The following is an 18,020-nucleotide window of genomic DNA, read 5'->3' on the forward strand; positions in this document are numbered from 1 at the left end:
TTTCGGGGTTGGCCTCGATCCCTCTCTGGCTAACCATGAAACCTAAGAACTTTTCGGCTGTTACCCCGAAGGCGCATTTTGCGGGGTTCAGCTTCATTCGGGCTCGTCGCAGGGTGTTGAAAGTTTCCTGAAGGTCGGAGATGTGTTTGGAGGCTTCCATACTTTTCACCAGCATGTCGTCAACATACACCTCTACGTTCCTTCTGATTTGCGCCGCTGGTAGGTGGCGCTCGCGTTTTTTAACCCGAAGGGCATAACGGTGTAGCAGTAGACGCCCTGATCGGTGATGAACGCTGTTTTCGGGATGTCTGGTTCGTGCATCTTCACCTGATTGTAACCTGAGAAGGCATCTAAAAAAGTGAGGAGCTCGTGCCCGGATGTAGCGTTGATGAGCTGGTCTATGCGCGGGAGGGGGTAGGGGTCCTTCGGGCAAGCTCGATTTAGGTCTGTGAAGTCTATGCAGGCCCGCCAGCCTCCGCTAGCTTTTTTGACCATGACGACGTTAGACAGCCACTCGGGGTACCGGATTTCCCGATAAACCCGGCTTGTAGTAGCTTCTCCACTTCGGCCTTTATGTGAGTTTGACGTTCTACCGCGAAGTTCCTCTTTTTCTGCCGGACGGGTTTAAGCGTCCGGTTCATGTTTAACTTGTGAACGGCCAACTCCTTGGGTATCCCGGGCATGTCCTTAGCGGACCACGCGAACATGTCTTTGTTGGCTTTGAGGAAGTCGATCATCTGGCCTCGCAAGGTGCCTTTTAGCAAGGAATTGATTTGGACTTGTCTCTCTGGTTGATCTTGGGTTATGGGGATGGAGTCTAGCTCCTCGGCGGGCTCTCCTCTAATTGTGCGGGCCCGCTGTCGGGGGTCTTAACTACCGATCGTGAAGTTCTCGGCCGGAGCGTTGGTTCCTCTTAGGCTTGCTGCGTAGCACTGGCGTGCTATCATCTGCTGTCCCCGGACTTCCCCTACTCTGGTTGGGGTGGGGAATTTCATCTTGAGGTGGGGGGTGGAGACCACCGCTCCCAAGTCTCTTAGAGCGGGGCGTCCTATGATGGCGCTGTAGGTGAAAGGTATGTCCACAACCATGAAGGTGGTCAGGATAGTCTTTTGGAGGGGGTAGGTTCCGAAAGTCACGGGTAAGTCGATTTTGCAATTGACCCGCACCGATGCCCCGGAGAACCCGTAGATGGAATACTCTGTGGGTCCCAGCCTCTCTTGGCCCAGTTTCATTTCTTCGAAGGTTCCGAGGTGTAGCACGTTGACGGAGCTTCCCGTGTCAACCAGGATCTTCCCTATGTCGAAGTTGGCGACGACTAGCCTAACGACAAGTGCGTCGTCGTGCGGGGTCTGTAGTCCGTCGAGGTCTTTGTTGGAGAAAGTGATGATCTGATCTTCACGGGGCGGATCTGTTCGGGCCTTTTTGGGAGGCATTTCCATGGAGAACATCCATTCTTCATACGCCCGCCTACCAGCTGTTGTCGGCCCTTCCGCTGCCGGCCTGCCTGTGATGATGTTAATTTTTCCGATAATAGTAGGCGGCTGTTCGCGGGCCTGCGGTTGTTCGGGGGGTTCTTCTTTCCGGGGGCGCTGGTGGCGGCGTGTGTCGTGTCTGCTGTGGGATGGACGTTTGCTTCGGGAGCAATGCCTGCTCGGGGATCGATGTCGGCTTGTGGATCGGCGGCGGCTGCTGGACCAACGCCTATTGGGTGACTGACGCCTGCCTCTGGGCTCGTCTGGCGGATGTTGGACCTCGCACGAGTTTTCGCCAGGGCTCCTGAGATATTGATTCAGGTGCCCTTCCTCGGCCAGCTTTTCCAGCTGGAGGCGAAGGTGGAAACAATAGTCAGTTTCGTGGCTGTGGTCCCCGTGGAATTCGTAGAACTTTTTGGCGAACCGCTTCTTTGGGTCTGTGGCCATTCTCTTGGGGGGGGGGGGGTCAGGAGACCCTGATCTCTGATAGCCAGTAGGACATGGGAGAGGGGAACCTTTAGTGGGGCGCTTCCCAGTCTTTCAAAGACGGGAACGGGGTTCCGGCCCGCCTGTCTTTCCTTGCGCTGAACTTTCTTCAGAATTCGTGGAAGGATGCAATGGAGTCGGGCTCCAATCTCATGTACCAGTCGTTAGCGGTTTTTCTCAATAGGGAGGCGAAGGCTCTGCACATGAATCCGTCCGACGCGCCCCGGAGCGTCATTACCCTTTTGAAAGTTTGTAGGAACTCGAGGGGGTCCGTACTTCCGTCGTACAGACCGAAACGGGAGAGGTCTATTCCTGCTTTAAAAACCTCCGAAGTGAATGGGGATGCCGTTTCCCTCTCCCACTCATTGAGGATGCTGTGGGCGTAGGGCTTTTTGATTTCCAGTTTTACCTCTCGGATTTGCCTTTGCAGGTCGGCTATCGGATCCATGCTGGGTGGTTGCGCTGAGGTGGCTACCTCCTCTGCCCGTGCTGGGGGTGGTTCCTGGAAATAAGCGGTCTGGGCAAGAGGAGCGCGGCTTAGCGTAGCTTGCTTCCCGTCATTTCGCTGGTGCCCCCAAGCTGCGGGGGCAGGGGGCTATTCGTCGATGAGGACGGCGTCCGGCGAATCGGTGCTCGCTTTCGCCGGGGATGACGCTCACCTGGCTGTTCCTCATCGCCTTCGTCGTAAGCTTTCGTCTGGTCCTGCGTTGTCAGGGGCCTCCCCGGGGCCCGGGGGTCCGGCGGAGGCAATCGTTGGAGTAGTTCTCGGCGTAGTTCGTTGAACATCTCCATGGTGGGGACCATCTGCGGTGAGCTGGAGGAGGGCTGGTGTCGGCCCGAGAGCGGCGAGTTGGGCTCCCGGGAGCTTGAGGTGTTGGTTTGTGCGCATTGAGCCTGCCTCCTGGTCATTACCCCTATTTCTTGCTGTTGGGTGTGGTTTCTTATCGCCATAAGCCGTTCAGTACTCGACGAGTCCCACGGATGGCGCCAATATGATGGCGTCTGAATTCGGATCTGTGATCGCGCGGTCGGTAGAGGGACTCCGCGGGGTCTGCAATCACAAACAAAGGGGTCAGGGGGTCCGGGGTGGGTCCCGGACGACCACTTCGACACTCAAGTCAGATCCTTCGACCAATCAATATAAAGGACATCGAGAAGAGGAAGGGGTTTGATCAGGTTTACCAGGACCAAAACGCGGATTCTTTTCTGGGTGAGTGAATGAGTGAGCTGGAGGGGATTAGCAGGGAGAGTAGGATCGAGTTCCTAATCTCCTCTGTTGTTGCCTCGCCTCTTTCTCTGGTTGTTCTGCGGGAGCTGAGAATGGGGGAAGTCTCCCTTCAAAACGTGGATCTTTGCGTGTCATCCTTTCCCTCCCTTTTAAAGGGAAGTGCGCGGGCCTTTTCATCATTATGGAGAGAAAACCTTCCTTTGCAGGATTGGGCCGTCCCCCTGTCTCGCCGGCACGCGTGGCTTTGCCGGATATTTCATTCCATAACTTGTGATGATGAGGCCTGGACGGTGACACGTGTCATGATTGCATGGCCTTTGCCGTTTTCCAACGCCTTTCTTCATGATGGCTAGGCTTTCCTTGTGCATGGACGATACGTGGCGATATCTGAGAGCGACGCCGTATTTGTGTCCCATCACTTACCTTTCATATTTGATATTAAGCACCCCTTTTTGTCTTTATGAAATCAGTGTTAATTTTTTTTTTGATATTTGTACCCCTTGAAGTCAAAATGAATTGTTTAAATCCTAATATCGCCGTTGTAGCTGGTAATCGTCTTCAACATCTTCATCCATTAGTTTTCACTTTTTTCACCCTTTCTTTTTTTTTTCTCTCTATATTTTCTTCTTCACCTACTTCGGTTGAGGTACCTCTTTGAGGTGCGTGCTTGAAAGAGGAGCTCTACTCAATTGAAGTGCCTCGGTTCCTTGAGGTGCGTGCCTGAGAGAGTAGTGATTTGCCCATTGAGACTTGGTCCATTGCGACCCATTTCCTTAAAGATTGGTATCTAAAACCGATCAATTCTTGAAGATCGATATTTAAAATCGATCCATGAAAACTCGACCATGGAGGCTAGAGTCCCATGAAGCCTATTAAGGTTCATCCTCTAAGCGACATCCTCTTCGGAAACCAGTACATGTCATCTGGCACTAGATAGTAATCATCGTCTTTAACAACATCGGTGACATCTTATACAGACAAATTTATCAATACTGTGCATCAAATTTCAGAATTTTTACTAGAAAATTTTATTTTAATATCAATCGTATGTCGATTTTTCAATCCACATATGTTTGATGGGGCATGTTAGAGAATATCAGATAGGATCAGCTTGTGTAGTAGATTAGGTATTTTGGATAACTTAGGCGATTCAGTTGGATAAGGATTAGGATGATCTTCTTCTTATCTTTATCTTATCGCTGCATGCTTATCTTGAGTGGTAATCAATCGAAGGATTAGTTGAAATAAGAATTTTACATGTTGCGCATGTATGATAGTTTCTATACATACCATATTTCACATGTAATTTATATAAATATTTATACATAATACACACCACATTTCCGTCACAATTCATGTAAATATAATTACGTAATGCATACTAATATAGTATACCACTAATGTGCTTACGATTTTGGTTTCAAATATACGTTTCGCTTTTGGTGTCGTTTCGGTGGGGATGAAAACAAAAATGTTTTGGTAGCTTTGTATTGGTTTTAGCGGAAATTTAAAACCTTGGATATAAGCCCAAACTCACTTAAAGACGTTGTAACTCTATCAGTCCTCTACCATGGCCCACCGCTTACCTTTTAAAACACTTACTGTATCCTACCGACTACCCTCCTATTTCTCACCACTTGAACCCCACATATTCCCCTTCTTATATCCTATTTGCCAGCCCTATGGCCCACCACTTAAACTTAGCCCCCTCTCTTATAAAACCAATAAACACCCACTTTTAAACTCTACTATTAGAGATCTAAAAGCATACCCCCTCCCTCCTTGCGTTTTGGACCCCTCCCGTCTCTCCCTCTTCTCTCTTTCTTCTCCTTCTTCTCCATCCCCTCACGGTTCAGGTGCATCATCCCACCTCCTCCTCCATTATTCTTTTTTTCTCTCTCTTCCTCTCTTTCCCTGCCTTCTTCTCCTCCTCTTCCCTCCTTTCTCTATTTTCTCTTCTCTCGTTCCTATTTTCCTTCCTCTCTATCACAGTCGAGAGGGCTTGCAGTTGAAAACCTTGTAACCCTATTGGTCCTCCACCATGGCCCACTGCTTACCTTTTAAAACACTTCCTGTATCATACCGACTACCCTCCTATTTCCCACCACTTGAACCCCATATACCTTCTTATATCCTATTTGCCAGCCTTATGCATGGTTTTAAATTTCAGTTTCGGCTAAAATTTCGGACTTATCCAAAACCGAAATTTCAGCCGAAATCCTAAAATTTCGGGCGAAATTCTATACTCGCTAAAAAAATGCCCTTTTTTTGGGACGAAATTTCTGCAATTCCGTACGAAATTTGGTAACCGAATAAAAAATTAATATTTTATCGCAAATTTCACTGAAATTCTCGAAATTAAAGAACTTTTGACCGAAACTTCGACGGTTTCGGTTTCAGAACGTTTTGGTGTCGGTCCTCACCGAAATCTTGAAATTTAAAACCATGGCCCTATGGCCCACCACTTAAACTTCTCCCCCTCTCTCATAAAACCCCTAAACAGCCCCTCTTAAACTCTACTATTAGAGATATAAAAGCATAGCCCCTCCCTCCTTGCGTTTTGGACCCCTCCTGTCTCTCTCTCTTTCTTCTCTCTTTCTTCTCCTTCTCCCTTCCCCTCACGGTTGAGGTGCATCATCCCACCTCCTCCATAATTCTTTTTCCTCTCTCTCTTCCTCTCTTCCCCTCCTCTCCCCCCCTTTCTCTATTTTCTCTTCTCTCGTTCCTCTTTCCTTCTTTCTCTCTGTCACCGCCAGGAAGGCTTGCAACCGCCACCTCCCCTTTCTTCTCTCGCTCCTCATTTGAGATCACAATTGTCACCTCCCCTTTATCTTCCCCACATTGTTACATGGATTCTTCTAAATGGGCGAAGAATCCATGTTGGACACGTATGGAAATAAAATATTACATGATTACTTCTACTTAACCTATTAACCATATTATTATGTAAAAAAAATAGAATTTAAGAATTGATTAAAATATTTTGGCGAATCCACGAATCGTTCCTCTTGAGGTTTGCCGATTCCGATACTCGATACCTGTGTCGGATTCCGACACTCGAATCCGTATTTTGATGCAACATAGCTTCCTCATCACTTATCTTTCTTTCTGCCTTCTCTCTCTCTCTCTCTCTCTCTCTCTCTCTCACGGTTAGATCACAATCGCCCCATCCCCAAGTCACAAATGTCGTTCTCGGGAATTTCTTGTCAAGGGAAAATTGCGAGATATATTAATTTTTTATTTTATTTTTGAGGTATATATAAGGAAAAATGATACAAAATAAAATTATTGAAAATTATAGAATTTAAGAAAAAAATACAAAACATTAAATATCGTAATAATATTGAAAATATCGTTATTTTTTTCAATTTCTTGGGATTATTTTGGGATTTTGTCATTTTTATCATAATGCCGCTATAAAATTACAATATTCTGAAAATGTCGGAGACATTTGTGAGGTCACCCCACCTCCCCCCCCCCCCCCCCCGACACACACCACCAACACGACGACGACGCACCCACACACCTTCACTCGCGTGCGCGTACACACAAATTCTTCTTTCTTTCTTTTCCCGTATTGATCCTTTCTCTCCTCACCCATTCTCTCACATTTCTCACTTGTGGTTGAGGTCGGCCCCTTTCCCTAGCATAAAAAAGCTCTCTCTCTCTCTCTCTCTCTCTCTCTGGATCATAGTTGTCAACCCATGACTTGACCGGTGACTTGATTTCTTAATTTTATGACTTGTGACTTATAAGAGTTTTTGATAAGAACAAAAATTTAGTTAAAAAAAAATTATCATATATCAAAAGATGAAGCATGTAAAAAATATAACCCAAAAGCACATCGATAAAGCACTAAGCCAAAAATATGAGTAACTATATGCTTGTAACTTGCAGGCACAAAAATAATTGTCCTAAGTTCCAACTTCTAAGTTTTCAACCATCAAAACAAGAGAGCCCAGGCCCAACGACTCGTAAGAGTCTTATTTTTTCGAGTCGACTCCCAGCGACTCGTTCGAGTCACCGAATGACTTGTACGAGTCTTCAACAGAGGCGATTCACCCATGTGATTCGTCTCATAAGCCCAGCGACTCGACTCTACTCCGGAGTTGACTCGTACGACTCTTAAGAATTTGACAATCTGTGAGTCACGCATGCGACTCGCTTCGAAAGCCAAATGACTCACCTCAACTCGAGAGTTGACTCGTACGATTGTAAGAGTTTGACAACTATGCTCTGGATACCTTTGCTTCACGATGACCAAGGCACAAATCATGGCACACCGCTCCCAGGTACAAATCTTACTACCTCTATTTTCTTCAGCTTATCTGATAATCTTCCCCCTCGAACCTTTCCATTTAAATCTTGACACTCTACCACCCTACTCAGATTACATTATCTACTATTCCCATACCCCATTTGGTTTATTTGGGCCTTAGGTTTATTTTTATAAATCTGATTTCCATGACAGATTTGATTGGGATCTGGTTTTTTCCCCATTTGGTAGCTGTTTTTTTCCTTCGGAACTTTTTGTATGGAACTTGTTTGGGTTTCTTGATTTTCCATTTGTTGAATGAACTCTAAAGCTTAGAGTTTGTGTGTTGTTCGATTACCATGTCATACTTAACCTGATTTGGGAATGCATGCCTTTTTTTGAATGGCAGATTTGGGAATGCATGTTGCTGGCCTTATTGAACTAAACCCTATTTTATGCTCCAAAGTTCCCAGATAATTATCCCACGAACCATGGGTCTGCAACACTTTTTAAACAAGTCAGTTTGTTTAAATTGGAACAGCATGAACTTTACCCTCTTAGTGGGTTGTTTTAGGTTGGTGAACTAGTCTAAATTTAGTAGTTAAAGTAGAATAGAAGTTAGGAGTCTAGTTTCATATACGCGCACATGCATAAAATTCATACAGATGGGGCTATTTAATTTTTTACTTAAGCAAATCACCATAAATGCATAGATTTTTGTCTGGTGTCTTCTCTATAGGCTGGATACCAGGTTTAATGGGTTTTCTATCACATATTCTCTATACCTCATGTTTTTTTTAAATGATTTTCTGGTATATTCTATTTGGTGCTGCATTACTGTATTTCCCAGTTGACCTACTACTTTCAAGTTGCCTGAAGCGTGAATCTTGACATGTCTTCAGAAAATTGTGATAACCATGATTACTTTGGAGTGGTTGGGGCTGAAAGTTCTCAGGAGGGGGATTATACAACAGATATTGATAAGCAAAGCAAACAGACTCCTGTGTTGTCAGAACCTTCAGAGCCAATCATAACAAAAAGAGTCGCCAAGTGTAACTTGCGTAAAAGTTTAGCCTGGGATAGTGCCTTCTTCACCAGTGAAGGTATGCACCCATGCAGATGTAAAGATATGATATTGGCTCTTTCCCTTTTTCAATATTTCTTTCAAATTCGAAGTTCATAATAATTTCCTTTTTTTCATTTAATCAGGGGTTCTCGATCCTGATGAATTGGCTGTTGTGAATAAAACATTCAAGAAGGCTGAAAGATATGCTTTACCTGGAATTCAAGAAGATCTGCGAAAATCAGCTGACTCAAATTCTACTTTAGGCAGTGAAAATTGGGCACTGGAAAACCTTGAAGTTGATTTGTTTGAAGATATAGGAGGCTCTGTCCAGAAGTCTGGTGATGATTATGATACTGTTTCCGATATCTCATCTTGTAGTAGTAAAGCTTGTAGTAGTAAAGCTGGACCTGGTAAAGCGGATATACCAGGCTGTAAGTACACCACATTATGATAGCGTAATTAAATTTTTAGCTTGTGTTAGTGTTGGTTAACGACATCTGTCCTGACTAATGGATTGTATTTGCTTATAAGTTTTAGTCAGTGGCGCAAGATTTCCTTCACCAAAAATTTCCCTTTTACACCTGTTTTCGGAATGCATTCTCAAGTTGATTTTCTCTTTGCAGCATCTCAGAAGCTGGACCATTCCTCTCGAAACAGGGTCAGTTTTTCTTTATTTGTAGATACTAATCTTTATGTTTGCCTAATTTTAGAGCATGTCCGAAATTAGTTGTCCTTGAAATTGCAGATGAGGCCTGTGATGAGTTCCAAGAGGCTTAGCATTAGCAAGCAAGGCTCAGAAAAAAATTCAGAGACTCTTGTCCGTCCACAAGTGGTATCGTCATATTTTATCGATACGTATTGTTTCCTTCTAAGGCTTTAATATGGTAAAACTATTGATACCTTTTAATTATTGATTTAACAAAGGGTGCCATTAGAAGTGGTGATCAGCACTTTTCTTCAAAGCCGCCCAAGGTTTTACCTAGGAGTAATCCCCTCCCAACAGCACCAGCAAAAAGAAATCCATTGGCTAGTTCTGTGTCCGTCAAAATAAAAAGTAATAATGCAAAGGCTTTGTGTGGTAAGTTTTTAACATATTCTTTTTAAACTAGGTTGAATGCGGACATTCTACTTTGTGCACAATCATTTAGTAAATTCCCCTGAATTCAGATTCAAGAAGTCACTCTGTCTCCGCTTAAAATTTGATGCTTGCAGGCAATATAGGTAAGCAGCGACCTGTGGCAATTTCCAAGAAAGTTATTTCTGGTGATTCTCAAAGCGGTATCCCTAGGTCCACACCTTCGCTCAAAGCTTCTTCTTCAGTTTCACCCTATTATACCACAATGTTGTCAACAACTTCTAACTCTCCATACAGTAGATCGGGTTACACTTCATCTGGTTCGATAGGTAAATCTGGTTCGAAGTCTTTGAGAAATAAAAGTGATTCTAGAAATGCCGATAAGTCATCCTGTGACTCAACTTCCAAAACTGATTCTAGACATGCCGAAAAGTCATCCTGTGACTCGACTGCCAAAACTGATTCTAGAAATGCTGAGAAGTCATCCCGTGACTCGACTGCCAAAACCCCTCTACGTAGTTTGAGACATAAAGCTGAGTCTGGAAATACTCATGTATCAGCATATCTGATTTCTACTTCCAAGTTCTCTTCAAGAACGTCACCTGCTAGCTCTCTCGATGACTTGTCTTCTGAGTCATCTTCATCAACTTCTACTGTTAATCAGAAGCCTTGTAAGCCAAAAGCTAGCCTTGATGTTAGCTCTCAATCTCCTCTTTGCACAAGGGACACGTCAATTATTGTTTCCTCAGAGCAACCAGATCTGCAGAAACCTGTACAATCTCAGCCTTCCGTTGGACCGGAGGACTCAGAAATGGGGTTGCTAGGTCTGTGTGTCCAGAAAGCTTCTTTGGAAACTGGTATACGCTCTGATCCCGCGGCTGTGGATGCTTCTGGAACCTGTGTCAAAAGTAACTCTGGAGCGCAATGCTTGAAACCATCTGGACTTCGAATGCCATCACCAAAGATTGGATTTTTTGATGCGGTTAGATTTTGTCATACCAATTGCATATTTATTTTAGTTTTTTTCTTCTTCTAACTTTGGACATCTACTTTTGCTAGCAATTATTTTTTCTGGGTGAGAATTTCTAATTTTTTCAGGAGAAGTCTTCTGCGGTGCATATATCAAATGGAAGTTTGCAGTCTCATTCTGAACTACGAAGCGGTCTTCTTAAAAATGCTTCTGGAATCGGTAACTTTGGTGTGCCCAATAAACCAAAGCTCAATAAGCTTCTACCTGCAAGATCAGTAGCACAAACTGGGACTTTGAGGTTAAGTTCTCGCCATTCAGAATCTCCACGTAATTCTAGCTTGAAGCCCACTACCCTTTTACAGTTTCCACCACTATCAAACCCATCTCCAAAAGCATCTGGCACTCTGACAATGACAGAAAGTCATCCTGAGATATGTGCTAAGATGCAGGATTTATCTCTCGTAACTGGTGGAGCGAGCCACTTGAATTCCAGTGAGGTGCTGGTGAAAGTTCCTGATGGAGCAAAGTATGGTCAGCACTTTGATTTGAATCCCATAGAACACGGCGATCAAAATGTTTTGGAGAACTACTTGCTCATAGGGAGAGCAAATGATGTCCACTTGAGTGATACCAAAATTAGTTCCAAGAAAGAAGATGGAGAACAGCTTTTTATTGAAGAAACATCTGAATGTAATCACGAGAATTTAGAACCATCTCACAAAATGGGTGAAAAGCACACTGCTAGAACTCCTTTGGCAGTCAACTATTCTTTCTGCAATCGGAGTGAATCATTTGAGTCCACGATGGAATTACTTGTGGAAAAGGCAATGGATAAGATGTCCACATCTCCTTTCCCAGAAAAATGCGTCGATTTAGAAAAACCATTTGCCTGTTTGGATGCTGAAGCTGAAGTCGGGCAAGAGAATATGATTGCAAACAGTTTCTATAAAGATGATGTTTTCAGGAGCCAGAAGGATAATAGCTCAGAGTAGTTGCAATTCTTCCCAAGTTTATCAGCAGTTGGTTTTTCTCCATCAAGGTATGGTGATTTCTGAGTTCCTAAAAAACCTGGAATCATTGCAAACCTAGGATGAAGCCACGCTATGCATTGCCCATATACCACATCGATGAAATTCTTGCCTGATTTTAGTATGGTTAAAGCATCAGTTGGCTGGCGATCATTTATCTTCCTCTGTTATGGAGCTTTTATATTTGAATCCCATGTTTCTAAATTCGAGAAAAAAAAGAAATCTGCAATTTTATTCACAATTTTTTCACAAAACGTTTTTTTTTTTTTTCAACAAAATAAACAATTGAAAAGTTGACAAATCTGTCAAAGAAATGCACAAGTTTTGGTATTAACCTCTACGAAATAAACAATTTACTTAGTCATCACAGCATGAAATTCACTTAGGCTATTTAAAATCCTATAAATGTAACTGTCTCTCTATTAAGCCCCTAGGCTATTTAAAACCTTATAAATGTAAATGTCTCCCTATTAGCCCCGATGATATTTAAAACCCCTATAAATGTAAAAGTTTCTTTATTAAGCTCTCAGACTATTTAAAACCTTAGAAATGCAATTATGTCCCTACAAAGTAAATCTCTCTCTCCCTCTCTCTCTCTATTATATAAAAAAGAGTTTATTTAAATGTTATAAATGCAATTTTTTCTGTTGATATTAAATACCTTATATAACAAACGATTCAATTAAGGGAATTTATATACTATTATTAGTCATACTATTATTGGATTTAAGTTCATGTAAATGAAAAAAGAAAAAAGGAAGGTGATTCTAGGTGTCACGGGGTAAAATCACTCCTACTCAAAGGAACCCGTGACGGCACTAAGTCTTCCCAACTTTGTCAGCCAAACCCACACTCAATTTGCAATTGAGGTTCTCTCAAGTCTCAAGAAAGGGACAAGCACAAGCAAAAACAAAGAAACACAAAGTGCACAAAACAACAAGACAAGGGACACCGAGTTTTTAACGTGGTTCGGCCAATACTTGCCTACTCCACGAGCAATTTCTATTGCTTCTCTCTTACAAACTCTCACACTAGGCGAAAAAGCCTTTACAAGGAAGATCTCCCTCACAAACACACTCAACTCCCCATTGCCATGTGCACGGCCAGTTTTGGCAACCAACTCAAGGCCATTGGCCGATTTACAAATTGCCACATATATGATGAAAAAACTTCGTGTAAGTATTGTGTCCCGCAAAAAACATTGTCATAAATGCATATTTTTTTGCGTGAACATATGAAGAAAAAACTTGGTGTCCCCTAATGCTTTTTTTTGACTTGTAATGCCCCCTAAAGCTATTTAAAACCTTGAGTGTTTAAGTTTCTTTTAACTATTAAATCCCTTACAAATGTAATTTCTTAATAGATATTTAATATCTTAAATAAACATGTGAATTTCTCTATAGCCTTCAAGGAAATGATATTTCGTTCCACACTTCCGTTTTGGATAGTTTCATATATTTCTCTGGAAGAAGTATCAAATAATCCTCCATCTAAAAGGAGGATAGACTGACACAGTGACACCAGTGAACTATTCTCCTCAAGCTTATCTGTTACCAGTGAGCTATTCTCCTCAAGCCTATCTATCGATATTCATCGTCAATCCTCAAAACATGAACAAGTTTAATCTACTGATCCGGATGAAAGCTTGGTCTTCTACAGTATTGTTTGCCCGATTTTTGTGTTGCCCAGCCACTTTTTTTGGCTCATAATCTTGAAGCTAAATGCCATTAAGATTTCTGTGTTTAATATATATATCCCATAAATCTGAAAAGAGAATGAACTGCAAACTACAGTGTTGATGCCAAATTTTTTATTTTGCATTGCAGGATCATTAAATACCTAGATAGTGAAGATATGGCTTGTGGGCAACCAGGATTACAAGTTAATTTATGTGTACAGGATCATGGAGCTAGCTAAATGCCATCACTTTGGAAGGTTTTATACAATTCAGCATTCTGGTGTTCTGGTACCATTAAGGTATATTTCCAAGAAAACTTCTTTTTTGAGTCACATCCAAACATGATTCTGCAACGGAAAAATGTAGGTTTTTGGAGATCAACATGAGCTTCTGGTTTGAGCTTGGAACTCAAGATGCATGTGTTAGAAGTTACATATTATATTTTCTACAGTACCTTGCCTATAGATTCCATGAACCCTGGCTGGTATTATATATAGTGGGCTTGTAATTGATTGGAAGGTTATAATATACTTAAATCAGTGGTACTATAGATGCTTGATTTCTTGTCACTTCTGTGGATGGGATCTCTGTTAATTTTTTCTTAGTTATAATGCAAATCTTATTAGGGCCTGTTTGGATACCTCCCATTTGTATTTGGATTTGGAATTGAGTTTTGAACACAAATTGAATAGATCCGGCAGCTCATGTAGAGGGAGACACAGAGGGAAGGGGGTACTTCCTAGTGGAGGGGAGAGGTTGAGGAGCAAAGAGGGTGAAGGAAATCTGATTTTTTTCACTGTCAGCTGCTGAATTAGAAATCCAAGAATTTGATCCGATCCAAATTACAATGCAAAAAGGGCTGCAAATGTGAGAAATCCAAATCCAAATCTTCTTGGCATCCAAACGGGCCCTTAAGGTTTTGTGGGTTGCATGGGTCAATTTTTACTGGAAATATTGTGACAAGCTTATAAATGAGCATCAGTAGATTTTTTTTTTTTTTTGAGAGGGTCTATACAAAGACTTTAAAAGTAAGTATTCATAGCCTAAACTGGATGATCCCTAGCCCTTTGATTTGTGGCCCCTATTCTAGGACGGCACGGTGATGAAAACTCCTCAAATTGAAGGGTCTATGAGTATCTGGTGGGCCCCATTTTCGGGTCATGTCCTATCAACCTTGCGGGCCAAAAAATTGGATATTATATTGGAAAATGCTAAGAAGACGGTATCTGTTACACTGGTCCTAATATCTCAAACCCCCTGATTATTTGCAGGTGAATCGATGCTTTGAAAGATTGAAGACAAACTTGTTTACAGTCTTCATTCAATGTGCAAAATCTCTAATGCTCTTAAGGGTTTGTATTCTTCTAAAAGGGCAGAATTTTGAGATATTTAATGGCCGGATATATATGTTTCAAGTAGTTGGACCCATCTACTTGGATGATCTAAACCATTCATTTAGCCCCTTCCATAGATCGACTGTACCCCAAAAAATCCTATTCTTCAAAATTGGGTCCCAAATGGAGTGTGTAATCAAGATCATCATGAAGGGGTGGATGATGGTCCTATACGGAAGTAACATCCCATCCACAAGGTTAAGGCGTATGAAAATCAAAGGTTTAGCTTTCCTTGGTGGAACACTATACCAGGCCTGATGATCAACAACCTACAAAAAATGAACGATTTAGATCATAGTTTAGATCGCTAATGTATTCCTACTATATTAAATATGAGGTCTGGATTCGATTAGGTTTAGAAACCTTGCTGCAATACTCTGTGATCTTCAAGGTTCAGTTTAGGTTGCAGGTATTTACCTCGTAGAGTAGTGGTACGGAGTGTCATTACCATTGTGTATGAAGGTGGATACGGCTGTGGATTAAAATGAGATATTTGGAGCACTCCTTTATGATTGGCAAGGTTTTAAATTTCGACTGAAATCCGAAATCTCGGATTTCGTTCAAGACCGAAATCGAAATGTTCTTAAATTTAGTTAAAATATTATTTTTTATTTGTTTACAAAATTTCAGTCGAAATTACTGAAATTTGGCAGAAAAAAGCGACATATCACTCCTTTCTACCGAATTTCGCCTGAAATTTCGGTTTCAGATATGACCGAAATTCATGCCGAAACCGAAATTTAAAACCTTGCTCATAAGTAGACCCGGCAAACAGGTGGGCCGGGCCGGGTTTCACGCAACCCGTACGGGTCCGGATGGTACGGGCCGGGTCATAAATGACCCGAATATTATGGGTCACTATTTTGTGAACCCAGACCTAACCCATATTGGCCCGGTGAACTTGCGGCTCACTCAGTTTTTTTTTTTTTTTTGGTTGTTTCCACACTCTAAGATGATGGGGCATAACCTAAATAGGTTGTGCCCAAAAAATCATTTCCATAGGATGATCCTGGCCCTTTGATCTTCGGATCGAATCCACCTATGTCTCGATCCTAGCCCTATGATCCTGGCCCAAAAAATATTTAGCTCTATCCATTCGTATCTAGGATGTTTCCTCGGATTTTGTAGCTACTTCTATGTCTCCATCCTAAATAATTTCGGATCTTAGGATATGGATCTAACATGGGTTCGGATATAGTTGATGTAATAATGTACCCAAATCCTATCCATTAATGTATGGATCCATCGGACCATTTGGGTCCATTGACACCCATACTTTTTTCCATGTGTATCATCTAGCCTTGCAAGCAGTGCTACTATCACTAGCGAGTGTATCAAAAGGGAATTTGCATGGGTAATAGATGGGAATGGGATAACGGGTTTGGAGATGCCTAGAAACATTTTTTTCGGATCTTGTATGGTCCCAAGGCCAAGGAGATCAAGGGCAAAATAATTTGCATGATAGATTGTCCGGGATAAGATCTAATCCGAGATACAATTTATCCCTTGTTTGTTTACATATAAGATTTATTTTAAAAAAGAACATTTTATCTTCAAAAAATTAAGGACCTTAAGTGCAGTTTGGTTCATATTAGTTGATGATGAAAAGAGGTTGATACCCACAGAATGAAAAACAAGAGAGTAGTGCCAGACCCACTGTTTGTGGTTCAAACCACCCATTGGGCTTTTAAGCCACCCCCCTTCGAACCAAGCAATAGCGTTTGTTTAGTGAGCACAAGTGACAGACCAAAAGTCACAAAACTTAGGACACCCAACAAGACACAATGTACTTCCACTATTTCACCCACTCAAAGAAAGCATCCCCCCCTTCATTGCAAGTTTTAAAAGCACCAACCATACAACTAACACTGCACCCACCATTCATCATGCCCATCTATAAGTCATTAGAAAAATCCAACAATCACCTGGGGCCCACCACGTGTTCATCTCTGATTCGACCCCAAGGTACACATATATTTAAGGAAAATGATATATTCGCCCCCTTTCTTCCCGTCCCCCCAGGGGTCACTCCCTAGGGGCCCGTTTGAATGCCGAGAAGATTTTGATTTTGATTTCTCACATTTGCAGCCCTTTTTGCATTGTGATTTGGATCCGGATCAAATCTTTGGATTTCCAAATCAGCGACCGCCGGTGAAAAACTATCAGATTTCCAAATATGCTGTGGAAATAAGTAGTTGGAAATCCACCAGTAGTTTCCTTCACGCTCTTCGCTCCTCAGCCTCTCCCTACCAGTAGGAAGTGCCCCCTTCCCTCTCTGTCTCCCTCAACATGAGCGAGCAAATCTATTCATTTTGTAATCAAAACTCAATTCCAAATCTAAATACAAAATATGAGGTATCCAAACGGCCCTAGAGGGAGTGGCCCGGGGAAGAAAAGGGGGTGAATATATCATTTCCTATATTTAAATTAGATTTATGGAGATGTGGTTGTTGTGGGCTTTTATCATGATGGCAGAGTTGAAAAAAAATGGCGTCTTTAAGGAATACGAGGGGACAAAAATCTAATATGAGAGGAAAAGGCCATTTGGGGTACTTTAGAGAGGGAAAAGAGTAAATTCCGGGAGAAGGATTTCTTATCTTCCCAACGGTATATGAAAGTGGGGACAGCTGTGTATTAAAGTTAGATCTTTGGAACACTCTCCTTTATCAATGTCAAGGTCTTGTCCCATGGTACTCACGCTCCACTACTGGAATGTACATCATCTTCCCTTCATATATGAAGTGCTAGGGTCACCCGTGCGTGTAGAAGATACATTCAAAGAGTAGTGGAGTAAGTACTAAAAAGGGAGGAGACAGGTTTGCCAGGAACTTACCTCAAAGAATAGTGGTAAATAGTGCTCGGTTGTCAACCTCGTGTTGTAGTACTGGTGGTGTTACGAACCCGGTTTTGTTCGTAATGGAATTGATCATCTTAGAAGGAAGATCAGCCTATTGACCCACTTCAAGAGAGGAGTCGGTCATCCTTTGTGCTCAAAACACAATTTTTGAAAAAATTATTTGCGTTAAATTCTAAAAGACTTGCATGTTATGCTGTTCAACAAAGCTCCTTTGCCGTGCTTTTTTGAAATGATTGAGATTTTGAGGCACAGATGGCCGTGGATGAGGATATTCTCGATGATGTTGGACAGGTTGAGAGGAATGACGGATTTTCTAGCGGTGACCTTGTCGAACTCGAAAACACTGAAAATCATTGACTTCTCTCTTCTGTGGCCTTTTTTTCTATTTCTTTTACTCTTCTTCTTTTCTCTTATTTTCTGTTCCATGGCCGAGCGAAAGTGCCACGGAAGCTACGCGCCTAATGATCTCTCGCAATGTCTCCTCCTATTGATTCATTATTTCTCCGATTTT

The 18,020-nt window shown here is 42.3% G+C and overlaps 1 protein-coding gene across 3 annotated transcripts in view; it reads left to right on the top strand.

Moving 5' to 3' along the window:
- The window catches only part of LOC143878678 (uncharacterized), a 30,944-nt gene extending 17,125 nt beyond the window's left edge, over window positions 1-13,819 (top strand). Inside the window, exons 2-9 of one of the 3 annotated variants that reach the window (XM_077380932.1) lie at window positions 8,344-8,544; window positions 8,651-8,938; window positions 9,131-9,165; window positions 9,253-9,339; window positions 9,432-9,585; window positions 9,720-10,564; window positions 10,681-11,591; window positions 13,480-13,819. In XM_077380932.1, coding sequence (XP_077237047.1) covers window positions 8,344-8,544; window positions 8,651-8,938; window positions 9,131-9,165; window positions 9,253-9,339; window positions 9,432-9,585; window positions 9,720-10,564; window positions 10,681-11,544 — 2,474 coding nt within the window. In that variant the 3' untranslated portion in view covers window positions 11,545-11,591; window positions 13,480-13,819. Of the gene's footprint in view, window positions 1-8,343; window positions 8,545-8,650; window positions 8,939-9,130; window positions 9,166-9,252; window positions 9,340-9,431; window positions 9,586-9,719; window positions 10,565-10,680; window positions 11,592-13,406 lie in introns of all 3 variants that reach the window. The other 2 variants (XM_077380933.1, XM_077380931.1) reach the window with 2 other exon arrangements.
- The last annotated feature ends 4,201 nt before the right edge of the window (window positions 13,820-18,020 follow it).

The sequence above is a fragment of the Tasmannia lanceolata genome, unplaced genomic scaffold (genome assembly GCF_043159265.1).
Source record: "Tasmannia lanceolata isolate RefF3 unplaced genomic scaffold, GAP_Taslan_0.1 ptg000006l, whole genome shotgun sequence".
Lineage (NCBI taxonomy): Eukaryota > Viridiplantae > Streptophyta > Magnoliopsida > Canellales > Winteraceae > Tasmannia > Tasmannia lanceolata.